Source organism: Emys orbicularis, chromosome 18, assembly GCF_028017835.1.
Source record: "Emys orbicularis isolate rEmyOrb1 chromosome 18, rEmyOrb1.hap1, whole genome shotgun sequence".
NCBI lineage: Eukaryota > Metazoa > Chordata > Testudines > Emydidae > Emys > Emys orbicularis.
In genome coordinates this window covers 22587913-22606466 of record NC_088700.1, presented here as the reverse complement: position 1 = coordinate 22606466, position 18554 = coordinate 22587913, and the positions used below count along the sequence as shown (strand labels likewise).

Genomic DNA, 18554 nt, shown 5'->3' with positions numbered 1-18554 from the left:
AGCCTAAGGAATATCCGGATGGCCCCACCTGTTAGTAGTTTCTAACAATGCGCAGCTCAGAAATGTAATTTTACTGGCGACCTCACCTGCTGCCTTTGGGCCCCAGGCTGTCTGAATAGCTCCAGCACTGATGTTTCTTGGAGAGGCACAGCTTGGCAGGCAGACAGACAGACAGACATGCTCCCACAAAAATCTATCTGGGAGCCAAGAGGCAATGAGTGGGACATGGCCCTTTCTACTGGGAAGGTGAGAGAAAGAGGAGCTGAGACTGGATGGGATTTTGTGAATGGCCTAATGTCTGTCCTGTAACGTTGCGAATTTGATCATTTCAGTGTTTGGATTTGGGGGGATTATATCATCTGGGATTTGATCAGGAGGAATTTTGTGTTAGACTCCATTTAAACCCTCACATGTGGGCAGTGATGCACCGTCAGAAACGTACTGAGGAGGACTTTCCAAGTGGAGGGGTGGGGCCCTAAATGTTCGAGAGAGGAGATGAGGAGTGAGACAGTGGTTCTGTGGGAATCCTTTTGTTCTAAAGCCATCCAGCTAAGTTGTACCTACTTGATTCAAGCCAGGGTGCCGATGCCTCATCTACTAAGCAGCTTTGGGACTTCCAATATTTATGCTGAATTAGACCATGAGGCGCAAAACCTTAGAAAATTCTGCGTAGCCTTTGACATCTTGGTACAAGCACAGGACATTACTCAAGTGTTTGACATTTTTACTAGGTTTCAACCCTCGTTATCTTTTGGAAATTCATCCACTTTAAGGGCTCTTGTCTGATTTTTTTGTGCAATTTAGATGGAAAAGCAGAGGAACACAGCTCTCCTGTTGGATATACACGAAATCGATACTCAGGCACCTGGATTTTTGACCATGCATTGAGATACACATCCGGTATGTGATGGAAGGGTGTGAAAGTTTAACCAGGGATCACAGAGCAAGGGGAAGCTCTAGATGCAACTGGCATGTTGCACAAATTCCAAACACAAGACTCAGGAAAAAATCTGGCAAAGTCTAATACACCAATTAACCGCGCACACCCCGCCCCCATCTCTTTTCATACCTCAGGCAGTGTTAACCTGCATGACTGGTCCCAACATGGCCAAGAGCCCAGGGTGGCTCTGTGACCATAGCAGCAGTGCCCAAGGCCACGCAAGCATGTTCTTTGTAAGCCGCTAGCGTGCAGGGTGTCTTTTTTCACCTTGTCTTTCCTCCCCCTAAAATAACACACACATTGTGGCAAATCATCACCACCTTCTCTCATTTTGGGGGTGAGTGTGGATGTTTCTACTCCCTCCCCTCCCCGAAAAGCACTGCAGTGCAGGATCTTCTAAACACAGGCCTCTATTTTTAGGGTTTCTCTGTTACAACCTGAGGACTCCAGGACTTGCTTAGGTCCCATGACAACCTCCACAAGTTGTCCTGTCTTCAGGGCATGGAGCTTTAACTGTTCTAACCTTACCACTTGAGGGCTCAGAGGAGTTGGCTAGATGTACCCTCATCTGAGGATGTGGAGCAAACACCCTCTGGGAAATTAGCCCAGAGCCCAGGAGAACATCAGCACAAAGAGCGTCTAGGTTGAGTCAGCCCTCCTGCTTCTTTTATATTATGGCACAAGCCGTCCTGTATACCAGGCTTTTGTGGAAGCTGTGATTTTAGTGTTCAGTACTGTGAAAGGTCAGGGACGTGGCCTGTGTATACATGGGGAGAAAGTAAAATGGAAACCCGCAGGGTCTCAGTGACAGTGGATATAGAGCACTGGCCTTTCAGCCTTGGAGATCTGGGGTTCAAATGCTGGCTTAAGTCACAGGTGACAAGGAGTTTGGTGGGTCTTTCATCTTGGCCCTATGTGTCCACATCTCACCCTCCCATATTTTAGATCACTAGCAGGATCTGCCCAGGAGAAGCCAAAGGGCAGACTAGCAGAGGATCAACAGCCTTGGCAAATCCATTGGCCCATAGCCAGCACTAACAGCCTCTCACCTCTTCTGGCATCAGATTCATGGACACTTGTTTTCAGATGAGAAATCTCCTGTGTTCATGTTGGAAATGCAAGTTCAGCTTCAGGTTTTTGCTAGAAGGCAACACGTGGTCACATATGTGGGCTATTTTTTTTTCTTTGTGGAATGCTGCTCAACTAAATGTACTTACATGCGACAGAGACCATTTCCAGGGAAGTGGGGAGAAATACAAAAGAAAGACGCACAGGCTAAAAAAGATCAGAATAGAGCCCCTCATTCTTTTTGTTTTCTCCATGATCTTCACGTATGCAAAGCTGTCCCTGGGTATTTGGCTGGTATTGCTGTTGGTTATGTTGTTTTCCTCTTGGCGTGACAGATCCTTAACAATCAAATGGAATTGTTATCCTTTGTAACCCAAGTGGTGAAGAGTATTTTCATTGACTGATTATATTTGGTTTTGAGTACTCCTATAAAAAGAGGATTTGGGTTTGGGGAGAAGTATAATGATTCATTTAATATGTAAAGTGATGTCAGAGGGATGATATCAACCTGTTGAGGCCCAAACTTTGGCCTACTTTGAATTTGTTAAAATCTGCTACAGACTGGCCCCGGGATTATGACTCTCTTTTCATATTCAAAAAATAAATCTCTTGCTAAGAAACGGAAGTGGATTTGGTTTGCTCCCCTCCCTGAGTGTGATTCCCCTTCCGAGAACGAATACAGCATTTTAAATATTGTTTCAAAAGACATCTTACTCTGTACTGTAGTGTGTTCTTGTGAGCGCCCCCTGCAGTTTCAGCACCAGTGGCGAGGAAGAAATACCCTTCGCAACTCGAAGGGCATTCCCATAGCAATGTTGTTTATTCAGAGACAAAGAAGACTTCTGCTCTGTTAGAAACAAAAGGGACACAGTCCAATCAGCTTCCCCCAGACCAAAAGGGACAGGTCATTGCATGAGAAGGAAAGGACATAAATAACAGTATACAGATAACGGGTTGACATTTTCCCTTGAAAGACATCACTCAGCCGAGCAAGTATGACCAAGAAACAAAAGAAGCAGGTGAATATTTGCTTGAATTTGTATGTGTGTGTGCTTTGGCCACACTCTTGCTCCTTTGGTGTTTACTCACGTCCATGAGTTTTACTGGCTCTGCATGGTCAGGAAAAGTAAATTTAAAAGATACATTATCAAATAGCTGTGGACATTACATTTTAAATTCACACAAAGTAATGTTCTCTCTTCCCCCCTCCCTCCCCGGGTCCCCCTTAAAAGGGAGCAGGAACAGCGCTCCATGACTATTCATAGCTAACAGCACAATTAACAAATTGTGTGTCACTGCAAAGAGTGATTTACAACCAATCCATAGAGGGTTTTTTTTTTTAAAGTATAAGAATTTTAAATAGCAAATATATTTGAGGAAGTCTCTAACTGCTTATGAATGTTCCGTGAGCAGGAAAGGCTACATTAATTGACAAATAATTTTGTCGTTGCAAATTATTCTCCCAGCTCAACTTTTGTGTCTCTGTTACTGCTGACTGCTTGTAGATACATATCTTCTGAGATCAGATAAGCAAACTGAGAGGCGGAAATACAGCGATCAGAAGAGTTTTACCTATAAAGGTCTAAAGTTTGTTTTAATCTATCTGGTATCCTCCTGGATACGTACCAAATCTCTTTGTGTGGTAATTACATTGCTTGAGAAATTTTGAAGATAAAAAAAACAGAAATACTAGTTCAAGGTTTATTCTGACTACTAGAAAATTATTATTTATTATTATTATTAATATTATTATTATTAAATCATAATTCAGGCTACATTGAGAGTGGTTCTTCCAAATTAATAAAATTATAAAGATATACTGTAAATGTAAATGCAGCAAAATATGTCAAGTACTCTTACTCAGCAAGAAAGGATCTAGAGGTGGACAGTGGAGTACAAATTCCCTGCACTTAACTCCACAAGCCTTCCAAACCCTCTCTTGCTGACAGCTGCACTGTCCTCTCATCAGTTTGTGGTTGTCTCTGTATCATGGGGCTGTCTGCTTGTTACTGATTTAATATGGTAATCTGTACTTTTCTGTCCTGTTTTTCAGGGTCTTATGAGTGTGGAATATGTGGGAAGAAATACAAGTATTACAACTGTTTCCAGACCCATGTGCGGGCGCATAGAGGTATCTCTCTCCTGCTCAAACCTTTGAGAATCCTAGGTTAACATTCATGCTTTTGAGATTCCTCTGCTGCTACTGCCTGTCATTATAATGAGCCTACCAAGTGCCACTGTTAGGATGAACTCTTCTGCAGTCAGAAGGAAGGGGGATCCATGCTCCAGCAGTATTCTTTCTGGACATCACTATGAGCTACTACATTCAATTAATTTAAATAAGATATCAGTGAAATTTTCTACAGGGGTCTCTTACTCTCTTCCTGTGAGGGGCTGTGATTTGGGGTGCACTGCTGAATGTGGGCGCATTCCTCTCTGATGCAGCATTCCAAACGAATCAGCAATCCAGTTCCTGTAGTAATGGAAGGCATCTGTCCATGGCTCCCCAAATTCCTGCCAATCCTGTATATTTTAATCCATTTCTGTTTTGTTGGAAATCAGGCCAAAAAAAATAGTTCAGTATCTCTAAGGATATTGGTGCGTTGTAAATAGATTATCCAAAGCACTTGTGTGTCTTCAAGGAAAGGAATTTTATGCAAGTAAAACATGTATGATGATCATGTTTGTCATTACTTAAATACTTACTGAGATTCTTAACATTGGCTGCTAAATTCTTTATCATATTTTTCTATAGTGTACTGTAGTGTCTCCATACCATCTTTATATTAAAGGTTGAAATGGCACTTCCAGTCAAAATCCCTTTTTTCAGTTGATTGTAACTTTCAAAATGTACTTCTGGTATAAAAACCACAAGGAGTCCGATGGCACCTTAAAGAGTAACAAATTTATTTGGGCATAAGCTTTCATGGGTAAAAAACCCACCCACGAAAGCTTATGCCTAAAATTTGTTAGTCTTTAAGGTGCCACTGGACTCCTTATTGTTTTTGTGGATACAGACTAACACGGCTACCCCCTGATACTTCTGGTATGAAATTTCTCATGCTTGGTCTAGGGAATATTGTGTGAAACTTTTCTAGAAGTCTGGCCATTTTTAAGTAATCTGAGCATTGAGGAAAGCATTGCTCGGTTGTAAAACTTTTCTGTTGTCATTAAGAAATGGCTTTATTGAAAAACTGCACACTTGGCATGGTCAAAACACTGCTTTGACTTTTTTGAAGCAATACGATTACAAAATAACCGATTGTGCAATAACAGAATTATGGACTTTTGAAACTGGGACATCAAGCATACAGGTGCATTTATTTTATTTCACTTCAGAGACTAGCACTGAGGTGTGTCTCTCTGAATATTTTAGGGGTATCTTTTTAAAGTGCCCGCATTGTGATAACCCCTGCATGTTTTGGGATATATTTTCTTTACATAATGATTATGGCTGGAATTGTCAAAGGAGCCTATGGGAGTGAGGTGCCCAATTCCCAATGGCTGTTTTTGAAAATCCCAGCATAAACCATTATAATCTATATTAAAGATGAAGATTACAAATGTAAAGTCTCAGAAGTCAGCAAATATGAGAGTTAAGAGTGAGTTAACTCTTCCCGTTTCTGAATGTATACTATAATACATCCTTTAATCACATGGTCACATACTATTTCTCAAATAATGCAGTATAATATTATACAATTTCTTCTACAACCTTACATACATATTGGTAGCATGTTCTAATATTTTGTGAATGCCAGCAAAGTCCCTGACCGTCACTTATATAAGCAATACTACAAATTAGTAGCATACCATAGATGAAGCAAAACATAAAGCAATAGTGAACTGCGTTATCTGTTGGCATATAAAAGGTTTGCAACTGTAACGTTAATTGTTTCAGTAACTACAGTAATTAGATTGTAAATTAGTTGGGGCAAAGACTATTCCTTGCTATGTTTCTATACAGCACCTAACACAATGGGACCCTAATCTCAGCTGGCGTCCAGAGACATCACTGTAGCATCGCTGATTAAGTATAGTATGTCACATTTTATTGTAAAGACATGATTATTTTTAATTCAATTGAATACTTAGGGTGAAATCTTCTCTCTCTCTCTCTTTCTTTCTCAAGTGTTAATAGGAATGTTTCCTTTAGTGGAAACAGGATCTTATACTTAGCTTCTGAAAACATACATTTTTATATCTGTTTTTGGAGAAAATTAGTTTCCAAATTATTTCTACTTGTGAATTTAGAAATATCTTAATAATTTGCAAATCAGAGGTGAACAAGCACAGTTTACATGTGCAACAAATTCTTAGCTGAAATTAAATTAACTTTCACGCCATTTTTAAGAGCATGCACCCGGTACTTGGTGAAAATAATACTTGAATTTTATTAAGGCCGTTTGAGGCTAGGTCACATTAATGATATAAATTAGCTATTTCTTCATGTACACAATCAAATAAGAAATCAAAAATGAATATTTACTATTACCAGAGCTCTATAAATGTCATTCATTGATAAATAGATTGTGAGATGATACAGTAATAAATTACTGTTCAGAGGTATATCTGCCTGTACAGGGAAAATATCCTGTTGAACGTATATAGTACATGTTCGGTGAAAAAATATTAAATAGCATAATACCATGTAGAGAGAATGTTTTCCATTAAGCACAATATAGTGGACCATTCCAATAATGAGGATGAAATCAGTGAAACCATACAAGAATGAAAGAAGTGTATTGCAAGATGCTTCACATGTGTATATAAAGTTGTAGAAAAAAAAGCGTCTATTATATTGTAATGAGTAACCGTACGAGATGACCATGTCGTTAGCACATGGGCCGATTGAACGTTGTAGATGCAACCATAACTTTGGCATTTCCTCACTGCTGAGTTTTTAAATTCAAAATCTTATGTCCACGTAATTGGATTTTAAGTCCAAAGCCACTGGTGACACTGCTCCCCCAGCTCTGTTTGACCCTCTAAGGCACTGGTACTTGAGACTCTCCCACTAGAGCTGGGCACATAACTGATTTTTTGCTTTTTTGGCAGTTTCAGAAGCGTGATGAAAAATTTGTTTTAGGTTGAACTGAACACAAACATTTTGGAAACTTTCAACAAGTCGAAAAGTTTAGTTTCAAGTGAGACAAAACATTTCATTTTGATTTTGAGCATTTTAAGCACTTGAATTTTTAATAAAATCACAGAAAGGTTCTAAATGAAAAGTCATTTCAAATCAAAACATTTCATTTAAAAATGTTGAAATTTTGAATTTCTTGGAATCTTTTGTTTGTTTCTAAACAAACAGTTTATCAAAACTGCATGAATTTGTGAAAGATTTCAGTGTTGCCAAACTTGCATTTTTTAACAAAAAAAATTTTGATTGAAAAATTTCATCCAATTCTATCCCTCCCTCCTTTGTGCATACTCCATCTGCCAGTAACTCACCCCTGGAATCTTGTAGTCACTTCCTCTTCACAGCGGTCAGGAAGGGAACCTTCTTTCAGCACCTGGATCTTCTGACTTTGTATGCTACTGCTTGGATGTCCAGTGCCCTTCCTCTGAGCTTCCTGAGCTAACAGTCAGTCCACAGCATTTTTTTCCTGTCTGTTTCTGTAGTTTTTGATCATTCTCGGCAAGCTGACCTTAGCACACCAGCTCTTTTTCAAGGCCAAACAGCTCATTTGCGCCAAGCACCTTCACCACGTCTTTGGGGTTCTTTCTTCCATTGCTTTTTAGTGCTTTTTGGTGGAGAAGTGTCCAGTTCTCTTCTTCACTAAAAGGGTTTTGTTTTGTTTTTTTCCCTGGAGAAGACTAATGTCTTTAAAGGTTTGTATTTCTTTTGACACCAAGTCAGTAGGTTCTGCTGTCATTAAAATGACCCTGTCTGACCTCATGTCTTTCCATTATGACCTGGCTGGCCTACAGCTAGAAGGTCTTGTACCATCAGAGACAGGACACTTCAATTGACAGCCTCAGACCTGTTTCAATTCAGATTACATAGAAAGCACCCATATGGTCCACCCCACTTTACAAAGGGTTATTATTGCCAGGATTGGCTTGTAGGAGGAATGTCATCATTCAGTGCTGCAGATCCTGTCCCCAAGATGTGTGGGGATCACAGACTCTCCAGCTCCTTTGAGTTTGGTTTCTTTTTGGAATGTTTCTTACAGGAGTTGGCTTTTGTTTTATGGAGGACACATCCATTTCAGGCTTCCTATCTGTTGTTCTTGGCAAGTATCTTCTCCCCACTTTCATTGCAGTTTGGGCCTATCTTTTTACTAGTCATGCTGCCTGATGCTTCACTTATTGTTTCTTTTCTTGTTTGGAAAACACCCCTTTGAGCTGTTCAGCTCCGTAAGTCAGAATCCTGTGCTGACGACATCTCTAAAGAATGGAAAAATACTTTTCTGTAATTCTGACTTTCAGAAGAACTTTCATAGAATTTTATGTCTTCATCCACCTCCACTGCCCTCCCAGTTTGTGGGGTCAAGGGTTCTATTTTGTGGGTGGCATGTTATCTCTTAGGCAAGATTATTTGTTCATCCTTGGGAATGGTTTGTTTCCTGTTTGAGAATTTGGCATTTACCTACACAGAAGAGCCTTCCCCGCGTAATTCTGAACTGGTTGGACATTTCTAGGGAATGAGGTCCTGGCAGTTTGAGAGTTCAAAGTGTTGCGGGAGCTTTTGTTCAAGTACTAGTGCCTGAGAGCAAAGCATCGTAAACTTCCTGTCCTGAGTGCAAATACATCTTCACAGGAGCAGAAGGGCAGATAAGAAATTTCTCTTCCACACTTTTTCAAGAGGGAAAAATAACAGGGCGGTGGGGGAGAAATGATGAAGTTAGAGTAGCTGAAAGAATCCTTTGCAGTGAGCTTAGAAGCCCTGCAAAAGCAAGATGACTTCCTCTTCCTGTGGAGCATCTAAACTGTGCTGGAGCACAAAGATTTCAAACTATAATGCATTTCTGCAGGGAAATGTCCACCATACTAACTAGCTGTGACAATAGATAGTATCATAGATGCCAGCATTAGCAAATGCTACTGCACGTGCATGAAATCAAGTTCTTAAGTACTTGTAACTCACTGTATTTTTTGTTTGCTTATAGCTTTTTAAACCATGAAAGGGCCTAATCATCAGTAGGAAGGAACCATCCTGAATGTTTTAAATTGTATAGTTCAGCTATATTTGAGTGAGGTGAGCAGAAAAGCATTTAAACATTTAAGTGGGACAATTGCCTTTTCTTTCACCTTTCCATAACTCAAAAACGATTGAATTTATTTTACTAGACTTTCAAAAAATAAACTAAAAGAAAAAACCTGGGCTGAGACCAAGAACAGAAAACATTTGCCCTAAAGAGTATTTTTCAGATAGTTATGAACAAGTGAAAAGAGGATTATAAAACAAATCTCAATTTAACTTTAATTCTAGCAAGTGCTACCAGTTCTGCTATAATAATTTGAGGATACTTTGGTTTTTTTGAGGTAATAACTGTATCCTGGACTGAATGACCACCGTTTTTATACAGCATCCCCCTGGGGGAGGGATAGCTCAGTGGTTTGAGTATTGGTCTGCTAAACCCCAGGTTGTGAGTTCAATCCTGCAGGGGGCCATTTAGGGATCTGGGGCAAAAATCTGTCTGGGGATTGGTCCTGCTTTGAGCAGGGGGTTGGACTAGATGACCTCCTGAGGTCCCTTCCAACCCTGATATTCTATGATTCTATGCTTTAAATTATTTAGTAACTGTACTATCAGACTCACTGACAATTCTTTCAGTCTGGGTACACCAGCTGGATCCTCAGCTTGTTGTAAATCAGTACAGCTCAATAGAAGTCAATGTAGCTATGTTTATTTACACCAACTCAGGATCTGGTTCATTATTATGATTATAGCAGGAGCAGAATTGACATCTTTAGTTCAGATTTCTATTTTAATCCTGTTTTCATTCTCTGATAACTTTGCAAAGGTTTCAGATTGAAATTTTGCAGTATTGGTCTCTGCCCAAAGTTGATTTAAAAATATTAATTGGGCGAGAACCAGTTCGGCTGTTTGAGAATGGAAATAATACACTTTTCCTATCGTATATATTTTTAACAAGTTATTTTAGAACAGCTCTACTGCTGAAATGACTGGTTGTGGAAAACTGAAATTTGACAGTATCATAATTCCTCCTTGAAGAGAAACGGTGTTTCTGGTATTGGAGGAAATTGGTTTTGATTTGACCAAATTATCTGGCTTTGAAAATCACGTACCAAGCGCATGCAGTAGATTTTTTTAGCTGAGTGAAATGCATTGATACAGATTTGGTGAAGTCAGAAACTTTACAGATTAGATCTCAGCCCAAAGATGATTTGGGGGTGGGTATTGTTTTGGCTTTCATTCATTAAACTGTTTTGACTTACACAAACAGGGAAAGTATATTTTTCCTGTTTAAAATAATTATAACTTTTCTGCACATGTATAACTCAGAAACGGCTGAACTTTAAAATTTCATAGGTGGCTTGTTTCTTGCTAAGTTTGAAATTACAGTAACAAATTATTAAAAATTGCTTTTGCGCATGCATAGTTCTCAGTTTTCATTAGGTTTATGTATGTTGTTAACTGTGGACTCCAGAATGATGTGTTGCAGAATTCCACTGTGTCACAGCTAGTGACGGAATGGTGTCATGTCAAATCTATACAATTTGTGAAGAAATATAGTTGTAGGACTTTGTAGTTCCATAGATGACTTTGTGTATTTCTAATCAGGTGCTTCAGTTTACTGCAGTGTGCAAACTTTATTACATATTTTATTATTTTTAAAATAATTACAAATATGTATAAATATCTTCTTTCCTATCAGTCAGAAAGACTTTGACAAAGTCCCATACCAAAGGCTCTTGAGTGAAGTAAGCAGTTATGGGAGAAGAGGGAAGGTCCTCTCATGGATCAGTAACTGGTTAAAAGACAGGAAACAAAGGATAGGAATAAATAGTCAGTTTTCACAGTGGAGAGAGGTAAATAGCTTGGTCCCCCAAGGATCTGTACTGGGACCAGTGCTGTTCAACATATTCATAAAGGATCTGGAAAAGAGGGTAAACAGTGAGGTGGCAAAGTTTGCAGACGAGACAAAATTACTCTAGATAGTTAAGTCCAAAGATGACTTGCTAAGAGCTACAAAGGGATTTCACTAAACTGGATGACTGGGCAACAAAATAGCAGATGAAATTCAGTGTTGGTAAATGCAAAGTAATGCAAATTGGGAAACATAATCCAAACTATACATACAAAATGATGGGATCTAAATTAGCTGTTACCTCTCAAGAAAGAGATCTTGGAGTCATCGTGGATAGTTCTCTGAAGACATCTGCTCAGTGTGAAACAGCAGTCAAAAAGCTAACAATGTTAGGAGCCATTTAAAAAGGGATAGGTAAATAAGACAGAAAATATCCTTATGCCACTATACAAATCCATAGTATGCCCACATCTTGAATATTGCATGCAGCTCTGGTTGCCCCATCTCAAAAACAAACAAACAACCTACTAGAATTTGAAAAGGTACAGAGAATGGCAAAAAAATGATTAGGGGTATGAAACAGCTTCCATAAGGGAACAATTAAAAAGACTGGGAGTGTTCAGCTTAGAAAAGAGACAACTAAGAGGGGATATGATAGAGGCTATAAAATCATGACTGGTGTGGAGAAAATGAATAGGGAAGTGTTATTTACCACTTCATATAACACAAGAACTATGGGTCACCAAATGAAATTAATAGGCAGCAGGTTTAAAACAAACACAAGGAAGTATTTCTTATCACAATGCACAGTCAACCTGTGGAATTTGTTGCCAGGGGATTTGTGATGGCCAAAACTATAACTGGATTAAAAAAAGAATTAGTTAAGTTCATGGAGGATAGGTCCATCAGTGGCTATTAGCCAAATGTCAGGGACACAACCCCATGCTCCGGGTGTCCCTAAACCTCTGACTGCCAGAAGCTGGGACTGGACCACAGGGGATGGATCACTCAATAATTGCCCTGTTCTGTTCATTCCCTCTGAAGTATCTGGCACTGGCCACTGTCGGAAGACAGGACACTGAGCTAGATGGACCATTGGTCTGACCCGGCATGGCCATTCTTATGTTCTTACGTTAATCAATCACAATAAATAATAAAACAGAATTGGACAAATACAGGATTCACAGCCCTATATTTTTATTTATTTTTAAGAAAAAACCCCAAAGAAATTAAATGCAAAAAATGGTATTAACGAATTAGGGTTACCACTTTAAATATCAAAAAAGCTATGAAATGCCACTGTTAAGGTTCGCATAGTAACAAACTTGCTTTCATGGAACATGCAGAATATTTTGGATTGTAATTGAAAATATAGGTTATGAAATATGGGACAATTCAATGTAGCTTTGTAAACCTAAGCATTTGCATTTCTTGAGTTTTAACAATTTTTTCAGCTTGCAGCCTTACCCGTTGCATTCATGCAGGCCTTTGAATACAATCATGGTTTGTGCTGTTTCTGGTCAGTGCTTTCTTTCCATGTGCGACATTAGTGACACTGGAACTGAAGGCTGCAGTGTAATGCTAACCAGTCGGAGCGGGAAATCCGAAGGCGTTTGTCCCATCTTTTGTACACCAGTGTCTTTCCCTCACTGGTCTCCTCCTCCATATTGCAGATAGCTGTGCTCTCTCTGTGAATTTGGAGGCATAAAGAGCTGGATTCACAAAAGAATGTAGATGCCTAACTGCCGCCTTAGGCACCTAAATCCCAGTGGTGTTCACAAAAGCCCTGTAGGCAGGGGGGCTGGAACAATTTGTATAGTGGGGGAGCTGAGAGCCATTGAACCAAACTGTAAACCCTGCATATGATGGAAACCACTTCAAGCCAGGGGATGCAGGAGCACCCCCAGCCCCCCTAGTTCCAGCACCTATGCCTGTAGGTCCCCAAGCTCACTCACTGCCTAAATTTTTGCAGTCAAAGTTCCCTAGGCACCTATGTTTCTGCCTCTGCACATACGTACTGCAGCCCCACACCAGGCACCCAGACACCTAAGCCCCAGAGCGATTCACAACAAAATTGGCATCCTTCTACCTAACTCTACACAGAGACTTGTTGGAGCAGGGGGACTGGATCCTGGGTGAATGCTTTAACCACCAGGCTATAGAGCCATGCCTGTGTTTGCACTCTGTCTGGCCCAGTGACTCTTTCTGTATCCACAGGGGAACAGCTTCAGCAGGAGAGACTGAGGGATCATCCCACCTCGGTGCTTAGCGCATGCATGTGCGAGGTGGGAAACCCCAGTTTAAATCCCTTTTCAGCAGGCTGGCAGGGGAGGGGAGGGTTTGAATGTGGGGGGTCTCCCACATCCCAAGTGAGCGTTGTAACCACAGGGACGTTCTCTTCCTCCTCCTCTGGCTTCTGGCAAAAAACACCTTAGGCTCCTAACTCGATGAGATGGTTCACAGCTGAGCTAGAGGGGGCCTCCTCCAGCCTGGACATAACACAAACTTCCTAGAGGAGTGGGCCTTAGGACATACACCGCTCTTTGGCAGCTCCCATTGGCTAGCTTGGGCAGCTCAATGCGCTGGTTCCTATGAATCCCATTCCTAGGGGCCTGACTCCATTCATTCATTGTACAGGGAGCCTGAGTGCCAAACGCAGGTTGGGTTTAGTGTGCGGGTGCCGGGTGGTCTGTCATACCCAGGAAGTCAGACTAGATCTGGTGGTCCCCTCTGACCTTAAACGCTATGACTCTAACTCAGGCTTCGGGAATCCCAGTGATTTTCTGGGCACCTAAAAGTCTGGCGTTGCAACATTGAGCGTCGCAGTGCCTAAATCCCCTTGTGAATCTAGACCAGAGTATCCAGAAAAGTGACAGCATGGTATGGAGTTCTGCATCCCTTAGGGGGGCAGCATTAGCGCTACATTTTGTGTTCGTATTTCTGTGTTTACAGCACTTGTCCAGACTCTAGGCACATCAGTGATTTCAACAAACATTCAATAGAAAATGTTGGATTTACATTTACAAATTCAGTTAATAACACTTGGGCTGTTGAGCAAACCTCACTCAGCCTTCTTGACCATCCCAGCCACAGATCCACTGGGACCGTCTGCTCTCTCACCAACAGCTTGGCTGTCTCAGAAGCTTGCATTTTTTTTTAAAAAGGGAGGGGGGCTTGCACTTTCCATTAGAGCAGGGATTCTCAAACTGGGGGTCGGGACCCCTCAGGGGATCGTGAGGGTATTATGTTGGGGGTCGCGAGCTGTCAGCCTCCACTCCAAACCCCGCTTTGCCTCCAGCATTTACAATGGTGTTAAATATTTTAAAACATGTTTTTAATGTATAGGAGGGGCCACACTCAGAGGCTTGCTGTGTGAAAGGGGTCACCAGCACAAACGTTTGAGAATCGCTGCATTAGAGAACAGAGGTCCAGAGAGCCAAGGGGCCCTCGCAGAGAATGCCCTGCAAGCAGCTCATTCCTGTTGAAGGCAAGAGTGCTCCAGCTGGAGCACCTCTGCTGATCACTTCAGTGGTAACACCTGAGAGAGAAGAATAGCTTGAGCTGCAGCCAGCCCAAGGCTTGAAATCTGAGAGCTCTCTCCCACCTAGCGCACCAGGTAGCCACTCTTGACTCAGGGTTGTCTAGACCAGTGTTTTTCAACCACTGTTCCGCGGCACACTAGTGTGCCGCGAGATGTTGCCTGGTGTGCCGTGGGAAAAAAATATTAAACCATGCTTGAATGTCGGAACTGGTTACTAAAATTTTTGAATCCCACCACTGATGTTAAGGACTATAAATAGCTCAGAATATCAGCTTTGTGTTCAGCCAAACAGGCCCAGGTTGCGCACTGAATAAAGTATTTTATAATTTTTCATATTTCTGTTTACTTACTATTTCATAATAAAGTAATTATAAAATACTTTCTTTGTGTTTATTTGATTCCTATTCAAGAGAATTACTTTATATATAGTCAATATAGGCACAGAGTTAAATTTTTTAACATTTTCTAATGGTGGTGTGCCTCGTGATTTTTTTCATGAAACAAGTGTGCCTTTGCCCCAAAAAAGGTTGAAAAACACTGGTCTAGACGTACAGTGCTGCACGCAGCTGTGCCCTTGTAGTACTTAGTGAAGATGCTACCTATGCAGACGGGAGAACTTCTCCTATCGGCGTAAGTACTCCACCTCCCCGCGATAGCGCTGTCTACACCAGGAGTTCGGTCAGTTCAACTGCATCACTCAGGGGTGTGGATTTACCCCTCCGCGATGTGGTTATACTAACAGAAGTCTGTAGTGTAGACCAGGGCTCACTGACAAAGGGACTTGTTGGGTTGTTTGGAGCTGGTTTCTAAGCCGCTGCCTTTCTGTGCTGGGCAGGAGGAAGTGACGGGTTGTAACATTTCCATTGAAAAAGCAGCCCCTTGTAACGGGTCGGAAGAGAAATGCCCTTGTTCGGAAAAGTGCAAATGAAAGCAAATCTCGTGTTTCTGGACGGGAGGCCTTTCACGACCGAACGCCCCAAAACAGCTGCACTTGGAGAGAAAGACCTGGTCAAGCCTCAGTCCCCTTCCCCACCTCCTGAAGCTCAGCCTTTCACGGCCTGCTTAATCTGGAGAGAGCCTTCAGACTGAGGCCTGCAAATGCTAAGGTGCCCAGTGTGCTCCTCCCTCAGTGGGACCCCACTACCACCGGGCCTGCTCTGCTGAGTTCAGAGCCGCAGATATCCCTGCAGTCGAGAGTTGGCATCCCCAGGGCCTGCTCTCTGCTGAATCTGCTGCGTGGCGTGTGTGTTATAGAAAAAGGAGGAATCTGACTGGAGGATAGAGAACGAGGAGCCAGGAATTACAAAACTCCAGCCCCCCAGGGAAACAGTTGAAGACGCTGTGTGCTGTCAAACGTTTGACAGAATGTGCTGGCAAGTCTAAGTGCAGCTCTTTCTCTTTGCAGACACTGAAGCTGCCTCAGGTGAAGGAGCCTCACAAGGCAGTAAGTACGAACTTCGCTGTGTGTGTGTGAGGGGGGATTGGTGCACGGCGTGTGTGAGCGCATGGTGCGATGGCTGTGGGCATGTTCCGGGGCAGGCGGTTTACCTCGCAGCAGGTGAACATCTCTTTCCATTCTGTTGAGTGATACATCTAGGCTCGCTTGCGATGTGTTCCAGCTCTCACTGCAGTACTGGCATTGTGGAGTTTACATCTAGCTTGTCACTCTCCTCCCGTTGCCCTGAGTTTGTGTGTCCGAGATCTTTTATGTGATGTCGGCTACTTATGCAGATCAGAATCGAGACATGGAGGGGCTGTGTTCAGCATTGCAGTCAGTCATGTGACCATTCTCTAACTTTAAAAAAGCCGCAGGTGAGTTGGATTGGAAAGTGACAGTCGGGGATGACATCATCCCCTTTGTGAGAGGCCTGTAGTCCCCTATGAATTAAAATGGTACCCATTAATGACAACAATCAATTGTCCAGACAGCCCCTGGGTCTTTGTTTCAATCATGCCGATCCCTGTATCTGTCCTGATCTCTTGTGCCAGTGTGGGAGATCCACTTTGCTGAGCTGCATTCACTGCACTTTTCCACAGCGTACCACGAGAGGGCAGCTTCCACTGTGCTAATGAGAAGCTGCGTTGGATGAGAGTTCTAAGAGCAGCGCAGGAAAGGTGCTTTCCTGTTTGTGGTAGATGCATAAAGCCAACCGAGCATCCCCTTTGTTCCCCTCGTGTTCTTATTTCTCTCGCTCGCTCCCCACATAGATAGGGTATAACTTAGTTCTGTGAATGCAAATTTAACTCTATTGATTTACCCCAGTGCTTTGCTGCTGTGTGACCTCTCGGACAGTTCTGACATTTGGGGCGGTTTTGTCATGCACCCTTTTAAGCCCCTTGAGTGGTGCCGAGCTTGTAGGGGGGCAAGGCCACAAGGAAATGGTGACATCTCAGTGTATCCTGAATTCCTCCTTCCTTCCATGCCCTCCCCAGTGCTCGGGCATGGTGTCATACAGGGATTGGATGACGATCACATTGCACGGTCATTCGTGACCAGAGCAGTGAGCAGTATAAATTGACTCCCAGTTTGTAAAACGCTCTTCCTGACTGGGAACATACTCGGTGTTTTCAACTCTTAAGAATTTGTCAAGAGTTTTGAATTATTTAGTGTTTTTCTTAAAGCCACAGCTTATGGAGGCTTGTCATTCGGTGAGACTCTCAGCTTTCATTTAAAAAGAGAAGCAAGTTTCCAGCCATAGTAGTTGTAGAAAATCTCGTGTTTTTTTGAGGCCTCACTCGTGGTACTTGAACGCTTGAGGCTGCCGACACGGCGCACTCCAGGGACCGGTATGGGTTCCTCAGACTTACTCTTCCCCTTTTGCTCCACTGAGTGACTCAGTGGTGTTATTTACCAGGTGTCTCCCGCTCCCATTCACAGTGGGCTCTTAGCTCAGTAATTCTTCTTTCATTCTTCAGTAGCTTCTCTGCAGCCCTCTGGTGCTTCCCTTTGTCCTGGGTGATCCCCCAGTGTCTTTCCAGCCTCTTATCCTTGTGCTGAATTCTGGCATGGAGAACAGCAGGCCCTGCTGCATTTTGGCAACTCTCTCTTTTGTTTTGTTTTTTTAAATGTCACTGGTTTAGTTATTCAGCCACGTGACTTGGCCATCAGACCCTTCTGTGTTTCCTGCAGTGCTTCGGAAATTCCCGTTGCATGTTATGTGGGGAGGCTTTTGTATGCCTCACTTATTGTGAATTAAAATCCCACATTTTTGATCTGTGAAGTCAGAGGACACAGGGTATAGGAAGGCAGGACACCTGATGACAGCGAGGGAAGGAAAACCAGAAACGAAGGAGAAACTGGAGGGGTTTAGTTGTATTAAATTATTTTGTGCTCCACATACAGTTTCCATTTGTCATGGAAACTTATCTTCTCAGCTGACTATTCAGCTGTTCAGCTGGGGCGGCTCTTGGTCAATTCACAGGGTTCTAATTTCCGATAAAACTTTCCTTCCTCTTCCTCCTTGTTGCTATGATAAAGCTCCTCAGCTTTGTCATTTTCTCCCTTGTGGATGAATTGAAGCCCTGAGCAATACTGGTCTTCCCTGGATTTTCTCCGTTTCCCTCTCAATGGCCTTCTTGTTTCCTTGTCAGTCTGTTTGCTTCTTATTTATTTTAAGAACGTCTTATTTATCTTTCCTTCCTTGCTATTTTTGCTTTGCTTGCTGCTCCAGTCCCATCGCCCGTGACCCAATTTGGATCTTTACTTCCTTTATATTAACAGGCTTCCTTATTGTTTAAATCTTCCTTTGCTATTTTTACCCCATTGGCTACTCTAGCCTTTTGGGTTTCCTTATTCGTTGATTCTCTAGACACGGCTCATCCTCTTCCTTCCCAGTGCCTCAAGATTTCAGGGGGCAGGAAGCTGTTGTTTTCTCTCCCCTTGTGAGAGCTTCCTGCTTTTCCCACAAGTACCCAACCTGCAGGAGTCTAGGGGTGCAATTCACACCCTTAAACTGTTCATGGGAACCCTCCTTTATGCAGCCAGAGGGCTTGCAATACCAGC

At 42.2% G+C, this 18554-nt stretch overlaps 1 protein-coding gene across 1 annotated transcript in view; it reads left to right on the top strand.

Moving 5' to 3' along the window:
- ZNF618 (zinc finger protein 618) overlaps positions 1-18554 on the top strand; it is a 95742-nt gene that overhangs the window by 3637 nt on the left and 73551 nt on the right. The window contains exons 2-3 of the mRNA XM_065418847.1: positions 4062-4139; positions 15957-15995. Coding sequence (XP_065274919.1) covers positions 4062-4139; positions 15957-15995 — 117 coding nt within the window. The remainder of the gene's footprint in view (positions 1-4061; positions 4140-15956; positions 15996-18554) is intronic.